This window comes from Mandrillus leucophaeus, unplaced genomic scaffold (genome assembly GCF_000951045.1).
Source record: "Mandrillus leucophaeus isolate KB7577 unplaced genomic scaffold, Mleu.le_1.0 Scaffold732, whole genome shotgun sequence".
Classification (NCBI taxonomy): domain Eukaryota; kingdom Metazoa; phylum Chordata; class Mammalia; order Primates; family Cercopithecidae; genus Mandrillus; species Mandrillus leucophaeus.
In genome coordinates, this window is record NW_012107942.1 from 1,214,820 (window position 1) to 1,227,603 (window position 12,784).

The 12,784-nt window shown below is 43.9% G+C and overlaps 1 protein-coding gene across 1 annotated transcript in view; it reads right to left on the bottom strand.

Annotated features, from left to right (window-relative positions):
• The window catches only part of DNAH9 (dynein, axonemal, heavy chain 9), a 371,284-nt gene that overhangs the window by 99,530 nt on the left and 258,970 nt on the right, over positions 1 to 12,784 (bottom strand). The window contains exon 50 of the mRNA XM_011965684.1: positions 7,368 to 7,793. Within this exon, the coding sequence (XP_011821074.1) occupies positions 7,368 to 7,793 (426 nt within the window). The remainder of the gene's footprint in view (positions 1 to 7,367; positions 7,794 to 12,784) is intronic.

Genomic DNA, 12,784 nt, shown 5'->3' on the forward strand with positions numbered 1-12,784 from the left:
CACAGTTTCTCGGAGAGATTCAAGATGACTCATCCACAAAACAAGAACAGGACGTTATTAAAAGGAAAAGAGAATAACAACAACAACAAAAAAACTCTTGTGGAAATCACTATTGTTGTGAACATAAAAAATAACAAAATCAAGGGAAAGGTTAAAAGATGAATTTGAGGAAATTTCCTAAAAAGTACAAGAAAACAAACAGCAACAAAAAGATGGGAGAACACAGAGGACCGATGTAGGAGGTTCAACGTCTGACAGAGATGCATTTCAGAAAACAAGAGTAAACAGTAAACAGAAGGGAATTTACCAAATAAATAATACAAAATAATTTTCTAGAGCTGAAGAAAATAAATCTTTACATGCCAAACACAATATAAAAAAAGAATGACAGCTAAGCACATCAGTGTAAAGTTTCACACACCAAGAACCAAAAAGAAAAGATTAGAAGACTTCAAGGAAAGGGGGAAAACAGTGCATCCACAAAAGAACAGGACCTTGACTGCCCATGAGACTTCTCACCAGACAAAAGCATAAAACATTCAGTGTTCTGGCAGGATGTGGTGGCTCACGCCTGTAATCCCAGCACTTTGGGAGGCCAAGGTGGGCAGATCATCTGAGGTCGGGAGTTCGAGACCAGGCTGACTAACAAGGAAAAACCTAGTCTCTACTAAAAATACAAAATTAGCCAGTTACGGGGGCACACGCCTGTAATCCCAGTTACTTGGGAGACTGAGGCAGGAGAATTGCTTGAACCTGGGAGGCGGAGGTTGCAGTGAGCAGAGAGTGTGCCATTGCACTCCACCCTGGGCAACAAGAATGAAACTCTGTCTCGAAAAAAAACCACACAAACCAACAACAACAAAATTCAGTGTTCTATGCACAAAAAATTAGCAACTCAGAATTCAATACTTTGCAAAACTGTTCAGTTTATGAATAAAACGAAGACATTTCTAGACTATAACAATGCAGAAAATTTGCCTCTTCGTTAACATTTCTGAGAACGTTCTTTGAGAATGAGCCGTAGCAGAATAAGAGAGAGAAAGGTTGTGGCAGCGAAGAAGGACAAACAAAGAATACTTAATTGAATGGAGAGTTAAAAAATAATGGATGCTATGCAAAAGGATCTAATGCAAGAGAAAGAGAGAATAAAGAAAAGTAGACACTCTGGGGAGTGGGGGTGAAGAGATTGTGTAAAAAAAAGAAAATGTAATTCTAGGTCTGTTATGAACAATATAGACACGTTCACAGAATAGAAATGGAATTGTTGCTTTTTTAACTTTGCAGATCAGTCTATGGACAGAGCATGGGTCACTTAATTTTGGTTACAGAAGAGAATGTATTTTCAGTTTTGGTGATTACAAAGCAAAAGTAATGATAAGCAGTAATAACAAAAGTTGGGAAGTAGAAGGAAGGGAGCTGAAGGCAGGGTAAGCGCGTCATCTTGTGATATGGTTTGGGTCTCTGTCCCCTCTAAATCTCAGGTTGAAATGTGATTCCCAGTGTTGGAGGTGGGGCCTGGTGGGAGGTGATTGGATCATGGGCGCAGGTCTTTCATGAATGGTTGAGCATCATTCCCTTGCTGGTAAATGAGTTCTTGCTCAGTTAGTTCAGAGGAGATCTGGTTGTTTAAAAGAGTCTGGGACCTCCCTCTTCCCTCTCTTGCTCCGGTTCTTGCCATATGACATGCTGACTCCCCATTGCCTTCCACCATGATTATAAGCTTCCCGAGGCCTCGCCAGAAGCCGGCACCACGCTGCTTGTAAAGCCTGCAGAACTGTGAGCCGATTAAACTTCTTTTCTTTACGAATTACCCAGCCTCAGGTATTTCTTTTTTTTTTTTTTTGAGATGGAGTTTCACTCTCGTTGCCCAGGCTGGAGTGCCGTGGCGCTATCTCGACTCACTGCAGCCTTCCTCCCAAGCGATTCTCCTGCCTCAGTCTCCTGAGTAACTGGGATTACAGGCATGTGCCATCACGCCCGGTTAATTTTGTATTTTTAGTAGAGACGGGGTTTCTCCGTGTTGGTCAGGCTGGTCTTGAACTTCCAACCTCAGGTGATCCGCCCAACTCAGCCTCAGGTATTTTTTCATGGTAATGCAAGAATAGACTAACACATCTTGAAAGCTGAGAGCTCCAAGGGAGCTGCCTCTATGTGATAGAACAGGAAATAAAGGTTACATCAACTATCAGGCTGGCACAAAAAGAACTGCATTTTTTTTTTTTTTTTGAGATGGAGTCTTGCTCTTGTTGTTCAGGCTGGAGTGCAATGGTGTGATCTCAGCTCACTGCAACCTGTGCCTCCTGGGTTCAAACAATTCTCCTGACTCAGCCTCCCAAGTAGCTGGGATTACAGGAGCCCACCACCATGCCTGGCTAATTTTGTATTTTTAGTAGAGACGAGGTTTCACCACGTTGACCAGGGTGGTCTCAAACTCCTGACCTCAGGTGATCCACCTGCCTCGGCCTCCCAAAGTGCTGGGATTACAGGCATGAGCCACCATGCCCGGCTGTAACTGCAGTTTTTGCCATTGCTTTTTTTTTTTTTTTTTTTTTGAGATAGGGTTTCGCTGTTGCTGCCCAGGCTGGGGTGCAATGTTACAACCTTGGTTCACTGCAACCTCCGCCTCCTGGGTTCAAGTGATTTTCCTGCCTCAGCCTCCCAAATAGCTGGGAATACAGGCGTGCAACACCATGCCTGACTAATTTTGTATTTTTAGTGGAGACTGGGTTTCATCATGTTGGTCAGGCTGGTCTGGAACTCCTGACCTCAAGTGATCCACCCACCTCGGCCTCCCAAAGTGCTGGGATTACAGGCGTGAGGCACCGCGCCGGCCATTAAAGTAATGGCATTACTTGTGCCATTAAAAGTAATGGCAAAAACCGCAATTACTTTTGTGCTAACCTAATAAAACTGGTTCTCATAAGTACATTGAGAAGACATGGAAATGAACAACTTCTAGCCCCAGCTAGCTGGCAGAAAGTCAACTGTCTCAATAAGATTCATCAAGCAATAGATACCAGCATAACACATGGACAGAAGTCAGAAATTCAAGGGATCAGGAAGTGGGAAGATAATGGAAACTTGTCAGATGAGTCTAGTGTTGAAAAAAATAGGAGTTGGTGGGGATTATGACAAAATGAGCAAAATCGTGTGAATGGGAAGCCATTACTTAATTCCAGGGTCCATTAATGACGTATGAGAATCTTTTGATTATTTTTAAACTGGCCTAAAATAAGATTTTTACGTAAAAGTACCTGCTGTTTTAAATACTGGCAATTAATTAGATCATCTGCAAATAGACTGCGTGGGCCAACTGGAACACAGTCGAGCTGCTAGGTAGCAGGCTGTCATGTGATCTCAAGCACCAGAAGGAGATATAAGGGGATTCTTGTTTCTCATCAGAAGCCTTTCTCTACTATTTGATATTTCACTCTGTGTGTGATTATATGCTCAAGGAAAGGGCCCTCCTTGTTCTTACTATTATTTTTATAAATCATAACATTAATATATCTTCACTATAGAACAAAAGAAAATATAGATGAGACAAAACAACCATCCAAAATTCATCACCCAGGGATAACCACCACTGTTAACATTTTTATGTATTTCCGTTCTGTATTAGGCTGTTCTTGCATTGCTATAAAGAAATACCTGAGACTGAGTAATTTATGAAAAAAGAGGTTTCATGGGCTTATGATTCTGCAGGCTGTATAGGAGGCATAGTGCTGGCATCCTCCTCTGGGGAGGCCTCAGGGAGCTTTTACTCATGGTGGAAGGCAAAGCAGGAGCAGGCACATGACATGGCCAGAGTAGGAGCAAGAGGGAGTTGGTGGGGCAGGTGCCACGTACTTTTAAATGACCAGATATCACAAGAACTCACTCACTGTCATAAAGACAGTACCAAGCTATGAAGGAAACTCCTGACGACACAAAGGCCTCCCACCAGGCCTCATCTCTGGCACTGGGGATTACAATACAATGTGAGATTTGGGCAGGAACAAATATCCAAACTATGTCATGTCCTACATACAGTAATCAAACTGAAATCTGTCTTGAAATATGCTTTTCCCCCCACTTTCTGTATTATGAATATAAAATTCTTTGCTTGGAATTATCCTAAAATCCGAAAAGTAAGACTTGGGTGTGTGTATGTGAGATTGGACTAGGCTGGGAATGGCCTCACCGCATATAGGAAAGAATCTTCTTGCCCTGGGTGGGTCTCCAGGTTAGGGATGGGTGTTAACTCATCTCCTGTGCTATTAGCAGGAAGTGCTCACATTCCTGGGATGTTGACGGGAATGTGTCTAAGTGGAGGATGGAGAGGATGTTGTTAAAAGCAAGAATACATTTTTTTTTTTCCAGAAAATATTTTGGCAGAAAAGAAGTGCCTTCCAAAGGTAGCCAAGGATTTTTAAAATATTCTTATTGCTTCCGCAGGTTGAGTGGGCCCATCATGTGAATGTTGGCTACTGAAAAGGTATAAACATTTTGAAAACATTCTCTTTGCACCAACTGTTCCTTTGGTTAAAATAACTTGAGTCAAGAGTCTTTGAAAATGCGGTTCTTGTTATGCTTTTCTGGAAGAGACTGAAAAATATAAAAATTATTGGGAAATCTTTTCCTCCCAACAAGCAGGAATATGGGCTGGACATGGTGGCTCATACCTGTAATCTGCCTGTAATCCTAGCTCTTTGGGAGGCCATGGCAAGAAGTTCACTTGAGGCCAGGAGTTCAAGACCAGCCTGGGCAACATAGCAAGACCCCTTCTTTAAAAAAAAAAAAAAATTCAGGAGTGGGGATGTGACGGTGTCTTGCATGTGATATTCTTTGAAGGGAGCCATTGTTATGGTGATTATCATCTGTTTTAAGTAAACTAGTCCATGAACATGTGAATTATGAAACAAGCATATTGAGAGGAGGTGAGTTGCTTTGCCAAAGTATCTTTTTTTGTTTGTTTGTTTGAGACGGGATCTCGCTCTGTCACCCAGGCTGGAGTGCAGTGGCCTGATCTCAGCCCACTGCAAGCTCTGCCTCCCGGGTTCATGCTGTTCTCCTGCCTCAGCCTCTGTAAAAGCTGGGACTACAGGCGCCCGCCACCACGCCTGGCTAATTTTTTTTTTTTTGTATTTTTGTATTTTTAGTAGAGACAGGGTTTCACCATGTTAGCCAGGATGGTCTCGATCTCCTGACCTTGTGATCCGCCTGCCTCAGCCTCCCAAAGTGTTGAGATTACAGGCGTGAGCCACCGCGCCCGGCCCAAAGTATCTTTTTAAATAGAGAGATTGGTCTCAAGGATCTTTGATCTAGAGCTTTTTCCTAGAGATTTTAATCTAACGGTCAATAAACCCACGTCGCATGAGGCATATGGCATGTCTACAATCCTACCTTTCACAACTTGTAAAATCCTCCTTACCCTCATGACAAATTTGTAGCAAGAATCTTATGTGCCTAGAATGCACACATAGAAATTAAAGATCCAGAACATTTTTTGGATTGAACTTGATCACAGCCGTGGTTGAGTCCATGCATGAGGTTGGATGTGCATGTGGTAGACGGCACATGCTGTCGAATGGAGCAGTAGTGGTTGAACAGTTAAAGTCACGCTCTCAGTAGTGGTGGCGGCTCCTGCTGCTCCCTTCATCACGGGCTGGGCTCTAGTCTCATGATTTATACACATCACATCCTTTAATCCTCACAATAGTCAATGAAGCAGGTACTATTACTGTGTCCATTCTTAAGCTTTGGGCATTTTGGAAACCTTTCTAAAGATCACACGATCAGTCAATATCACAGCTTGGATTGGAACTAAGGTATGTGGAAGGATGGATTTTTAGCTGCTATACTATCCTCCAGGATTCTGATTTCTACCTGTTACTTTATTAGTACAAATTTTTATGGGAAAGGTGAAGTTCAAGGGTATGAAAGTAAGTAATTCAAGATCTAAGCTGATGGAACTTTAAAATATTTTGAGCCTTAAGGTAACGTGATTAGAGGTCTGGAGTCATAGCACAGGCAGCTATAACGTAGGCAGTTGTAACCTTTGTTTCTGTGATTATAGATTGGCCTTTTTCCTTACCTACATTGTTTTGTAAAACATTCTGAATGACTAAAGGGAAGACTCCTTCCAGCTTCACTGCTAATCTTTGTTGTAGATTAACCTCCCTCTTACCTTTCTCACACAAAGACTCCCCTAAGATGGAAGGTTAAATACACTCTTGTAAATCGAAAAGGAAATGAAACAAGCTGTACAGAAAACTGTAATTAATTAAATTGTTGTAACTCATAAACCAGCCTATTATAGAAAATGTTATAATCCTACTAAATTGCTTTGTTTTCTGCCTATATAAGGAACACCTTAACTTTTTACTTTGGAGCACTCACTCTCTCTCTTTGGAGTTCATGTTTTCCGAATGGCCATTCCCAGTTTTTCACTTAAATCAACTCTTTAAAGCTGGATTCTGGGGCTGGGCTCAGTGGCTCATATCTGTAATCCCAGCACTTTGGGAGGCTGAGGCGGGAGGATCACCTGAGCCCAGGAGTTCAAGACCAACCTGGGCAACATTGGGAGACCCTGCCTCTATAGATTAAAAAAAAAAAAAAAAAAGGATTCTGATCCTTTCAATTATTTCATGTTTACTAGGAAAATCTCCCCAAATAGGTGTGATTCCAAGATCGCCATCCCCATCTCCAAATCCTGGGGGAAGCAGACATAATAACAATATCTACATGAGTTTATAAAAGCTAATGACCTTCACAGTTTTATATTTATGGACAAAGGGCCACCCACTAAGTCACAGTATATAACTTGCTTTAAAGAACTTCCACAAAACAATGCAGATCGCTGACACATTTCCACACATCCATGCTACTGAGAGTGAGACAGGTAGATAGTTGGCTAGAACTGAAAGGAATAGGTTAAAAAGGTGAAGTAAGGTGGCTAAAACCTACATTTCCAAGGAGAAATAGAGAAGGTCTCAAAATTTTAACCTTTTGTTCTTTACTGTCGAATGTGCAAAAAATACTAAATTCATTGGGGGTCAATAAATTGACAGTGGGCTCCATGAATATGATTCCTCTACTATACACATCCATCTGTCATCTTTTCTTTCCTCAGCAGAAAAGGAGGGAACCTTTTAGGCCCACAGCTTGTGAGCCAGGGGTCCGGTGGAACTGTCTTGTGTGGCCTATACAGTGTTTGAGAAAGAAATGTAAAAAGTTGCCTCTACTGAAAAATGAGATTTTTGCATGAAAGTGTGGTGTTCCCACTTCTCTTTAAAAACCAGAACGTTAGGTGTTAGGTGGTGGCCGAAGGGTGTTGTTTGCATTGGAGGCGGACTAGCAGGGTGAGGGGCTCTGGGGTCACTCACAGCGATCTTGGCTTTGATGGCGGCCAGCTTCTCCTGGGCAGCTGTGAGGTCTGCGGTGGCTTTGCTCAGCGCCTGGCGCTTGGGTTCCACGTCACAGAACACCTCATAAAACCTCACAATATTGATGATCCAAGAGCAGAGGCCTGCAGCCGCATAGGATTTGGTGGCCACAAACTCGGGATTGAACTCGGGGTCTTGCAGGTACGGCCTGATGGCTTTGAGGCAGTTCTCGTGAATGTTCTCTTTGTTGAAGTTTACTAGCGAGTCCAGGAAGCCATCCACTTTGGCCATGGTGACCTTAGCAGCCTTCCAGCTCCGGTCCTTGGGCACCCTACCCCCGGGGGCCATCAGCACCATCACCGCGGAGCTGACATTGCTGACGGCCAGAGGCGGAGAGCCAAATGACTTCAACTCCGTCAGATTGGTCTGGGAAAAGAGAAGGAGGTCGTTAGGGGAACATGAATGGGCTTTCTTTGTCCTCTGCCACTGATGGAGTTAGCTTGTGGAGTGATCAGTTTGAAAGGGCTGCTTTGAAGCCTGCAGCAGCCCTCTGAATTTTAAATATCATGACTCATCAAAAGGAAGCCAAAGCTACTCCCCAGTGGCTTTAGACTTCTCTGAATGGTTAGCCAAGACTCAGCTATGTTCTTTCAGCACTTTAACTGACTCGCAGCCCATTAGAAACACACAATTATTTCACATTCAACTGAGAAATATAAGGATGCCGACATACTCTGAAATATGCAGCATGCTATGAATAAAAGATAAGGTTATTATAAATTAATTTCCATCTCGGATTGAAGAGAATAGAACTGTAACCCAAGTAATTTTTTTTTTCCTTAATTAAACTGCTTTGTTCCATGAGCTTGTTCTAACTACGCTTGACTGTCCTGATAGCAAAACAGCATTTTCTGCCAAGAAATAATTCAGACAGAAAGCAAGGCACAACCTGTGAGTCAGCTGCTCTGCCTGGTCCTGGGTTTGTCCTTCGCCCAGAGTTTCGCTTGTTCCAGAAAGACGTGACTGAAAGAGTTGATCGTGGCAAATCACTTAAACCTTCCAGACCTTGCCACCTTCATCTGTAAATTGGGGGCAGGAGAACTCACTACTCTGTACATTAAATGGTGTCATATATGCATATGAAGTTGATTTCAGGCCTGCTATGACATTCAATGAGAAGCCTACAACCAGGTGTAGGGAATTCTAATTTTCTGTTGCTTGCGCACCCGTTTTGAATATAGGTTTAACTTTCTCATACCAGAAGCAGGGCTCAGTTACCCTGGACACAGTTTCCAGTTCTACACCACACCCAAATGGCTCAAGCCAGTAGCCAGAGTATTTGGATCTCTCCTGCCTAGCAGACGGGGCTCCCTGCTTTCCTGCCACCATTCAGGCATTTGCTGAAAACCCAAAGTGACCTACATCCTACTTTCTTATATATACTTATACATTAACATAAGATATATCTTATATTAAATATGAAAAATATATTTCTTATATATACTTTTTTATATATATACATCCTTTCTTTTATATGTATACACACACTTTCATATATATATAATATATATACACTTTCTTATACATATTTCTTATATATACCGCCGGCTGCCATGCGCTTCTCTTTCTCTCTGCCTCACTCTTCATTCCTACCTCTCGTGACCCAGGGTCAGAGCACTACCCTCCCAACGCACTGCGTTCTCCCTGCCCAGGATCTGTAAGTAAAAATCTTTGAATGTGTTTCCCATTGTGGTGGTGTACTGCATTTGCGCCTTCCATCTGAAGAGTGAGGGGGCTGCTCCAGGCTGGGTTTTCTCCGGGTGCTAGACCGAGCTTCCAGCTCAGAGTGGTGGTCAGGCAGGCATAAACTGGACATGGATTGGACAAGAGCCACAAGGGGATCTGCCCACATAAACAACTTTGCCATGTGAGGGACCCCCTGGCCATGGGTCAGACGGCTAAGCATTAGGCTGTCTGCCAGGTGAAAGAAATATCGGTGAAAGACGCACTGCAGACTCCCACGTCCTGCTCCCTATCACTTCCCATGAGGGCAGTGGAGCCCCAGTGTAGCTGGAGGCTCCTAAAATGCTGTGAAACCATTTGCTTATGGTGCTGACTTTGTCAGTGGGGGGAAATCTTGATGTCAAAAATTAGATCCTTGTGCCAAATTAATTTGAGGTGCTCTTGATCCACAAACAAAGGGAATTATTTCTAGCTCTGAATGGAAGTACTGTGGCAGATGCTTCATTCACTCTTGCAATGGCTGTCACATTTGGTTACAACACACCTGTGAGGGCAGGGAGGCGGGCAGCACAGGTGTGAGAGGGATATCAGCACATCTGTCATCACGGCCCCCTGAGGTGACAGAGGACAAAGTGAGAAAATACAAATGTAACCAAAGAAAGCCACGATTTTAAAACAGCCTGAGTTAAGCAATGTACAGAGACGAAAATGAATTTTATAACCCAGATACATCACTGTCAATGTTTCCATGTACAGTAACTCCTTCCAGTCTTTTTCATATTCATATATATCTATAAATTAATCATGACTCTTTTGGTTTTAGTGACAGAAACCCTAGATGAAGTACAGAGGGGGATTTTCTCACTCAAGTATCTGGTGAGGGCAGGCACGGAGCTGGCAGTATGATGAGTGGAATCCCATTCTGAACGTTGTCGGCAGGGCTCCGTGGACTTTCTCTTTTTTCCCTGTCTCCCTGTGTGTGGGTTGCTTTTTTACACCCTAGTTTCTTCATGTTGGAAGGCACATGTTCTAACTCTCTGGCCGTGGCCCATTTTCTCCTTTTCTCACTAGGCTGTAGCCGTGATCACCTTCTTTCAGTGTATTGACTTGCCAAGCTCATTGCTACCTCAGGTCCCCGCCTGGAACACTTCCTCCTAAGCCATTTGCATGGCTGACACCTCTGCATCCATCCAGATCTCAATTCTGGCCGGGCCTGGTGGCTCATGCCTGTAGTCCCAGTACTTCGGGAGACTGAGGCGGGGGGATCACCTGAGGTCAGGAGTTCGAGATCAGCCTGGCCAATATGGTGAAAACCCCATCTGTACTAAAAATACAAAGATTAGCTGGGTGTGACGGCAGGCGCCTGTAACCCCAGCTACTCTGAGGCAGGAGGCTGAGGCAGGAGAATCATTTGAACTCGGGAGGCGGAGGTTGCAGTGAGCCAAGATCATGCCATTGCACTCCAGCCTGGGTGACAAGAATGAAACTCCATCTCAAAAAACAACAACAACAACAAAACCTCAATTCAAATGACCCCCACCCTGTAAGACTCTACCTACCAACCTCCCCTTCTTAATCATTTCCCATCCTAGAGCCATGATTATTTCCTTCAGAGAACCTGAAACGATTTTCAGTTTTTCCTTGTTGACTTACTATATCCCTCCTCTTCATGACAGCAGGGACCCCCATTTATCCTGTTAACCATGGAAGCCCCAGTGCCTAGAACATAAGAAATTATGTAGTAAATGCTTGTCAAAATGTGTGTTGAGTGATTGGATGGAAAGACAAAGGAAAGAGACTTTTTCTCCAACGCAAGTCAAAATTTTAAAAAGCCCTGGGTAAAGATCTTGTTTGGTTAAGCATGGGCCCTCAAGCCGATTCGCATGGAGCAGGCAGATATAGCAGTGTGGCACTAATAGAAACACAAGACTGGAAGAAACTTTTTTTATTTTTATTTTTTAATTTTTGAGATGGAGTCTCACACTGTCACCCAGGCTGGAGTGCAGTGGCGTGATCTCGGCTCACTGCAACCTCCACCTCCCAGGTTCAGGCGATTCTCCTGCCTCAGCCTCCTGAGTAGTTGGGATTACAGGCACCTGCCACCACACCCGGCTAGTTTTTGTATAGTAGTAGAGACAGGGTTTCACTATGTTGGTCAGGCTGATCTTGAACTCCTGAGCTCAACTGATCCACCCACGTGGGCCTCCCAAAGTGCTGGGATTACAGGAGTGAGCCAATTCCCAGCCTGGGAGAAACATTTCTCAGAAGGCAGAAATTATTAGGCACAGGCGCTCTGGGCTCCACTCCACTTCTGTCTTAGGACTATTGTTCTAGCCGTGTGGCTGCTCTTCCCCAAATATCTGCCTGATGCATTTGTTCTTCTCCAAGTTTTTCTCAAATGCCTCCTTCCTAAGATGGCCTACCACCTCTGCCTCCTCCCACCCATCCTCTCCAGATGCCCAGCCTCGGTGCTTCTCCTACTCTACTCCACATTTTTCTTTGTTCCCCACAGCATCTGTCATGCTCTACTACATTATATAAGTCACTTTGAAGTTGTATTTGTCTCTCGCCCCTTACTTCTGCTAGAGTATAAGCTTCAGATAGGCAAGGATCTTCCTTCATGGATGTATCACATGTACCCAGAGCGGTGCCTGGCCTGGGAAGGGCACTCAAAAAGTCTTTGCTGAGTGATTAAATGAATCAACATGTGTGCAGTCATCATTGGACAAACATTATTTAGTATGCGTTAGGCATTCAGTTTGAGTGACGGGGATACAAGAAAGGCAAAGTCCTTTTGCTCATTCAGGTGGGGGAGACAGGCAACAAAGAGATATATCTTTGATATTCTGAATACGGAGAAAAACAAACATGACGGCTCATGAGAGAGAATTCTTGGAATGTGATGATGCCACGTTAGCTAGGAAGGTCTCTTCCTCTGGGAAGGCCTCTTCAAGAAGCTACATTTCACTGGGATCTCAATGATGGGAAACGGCCAGCTCTACAGACTGCAGGAAGACTGTTTCAGACTGCTAAGCAAACGAGTGTAAAGGCCTGTGGCAGAAGCAAGCTTGGCTGTGACGTACAGTGGGGCGGACGGTCCGGAGAGTGGTGAAGAGGATGGCTGAGAGGCAGTCAGGACCAGACCGCCAGAGGCTCCGGAGGCCATGGGGAGGAGTATGAGAAGTATGGATTTTACTCCAATTTCACTGGGAAGCCACTGGAGTGTTTTCGGCAGGGAATGGAATGATGTGGCTTATGCTCTCAGATGTGCCTGTTGCAGTGTGGACACACTGTGGCAGGGGAGGGTGGATGAGGAACAAGAGATTCAGGAGGCTGCTTAGTCATCTAGGTGAGGAACTGAAGGTGGCTTGGTCCAGGCTTTTTGCAGGCGAGATGGTGAGAAGTGATTGGATTTGGGATATATTTTGGAGCTAGTGTAGGCAGAACGTAGGAGTAGTTTTAAAAAGAGGTGTGAGAGAAGGTCACTAGTTCTTCTAGAGCAGGAGTTTTTGAAAGTCTGTATATGGACAATCCACACTTTATCTACAATTTATCTAATTTTGAAAACGTAAGTCATTTCCCGGAGTTTACCTCACCGATAATGCTTTGCTGAACATTATTCTATATAAATCTTTGTGAACATTTTAGTTACTTATGACAATCTTCTCGGAAGT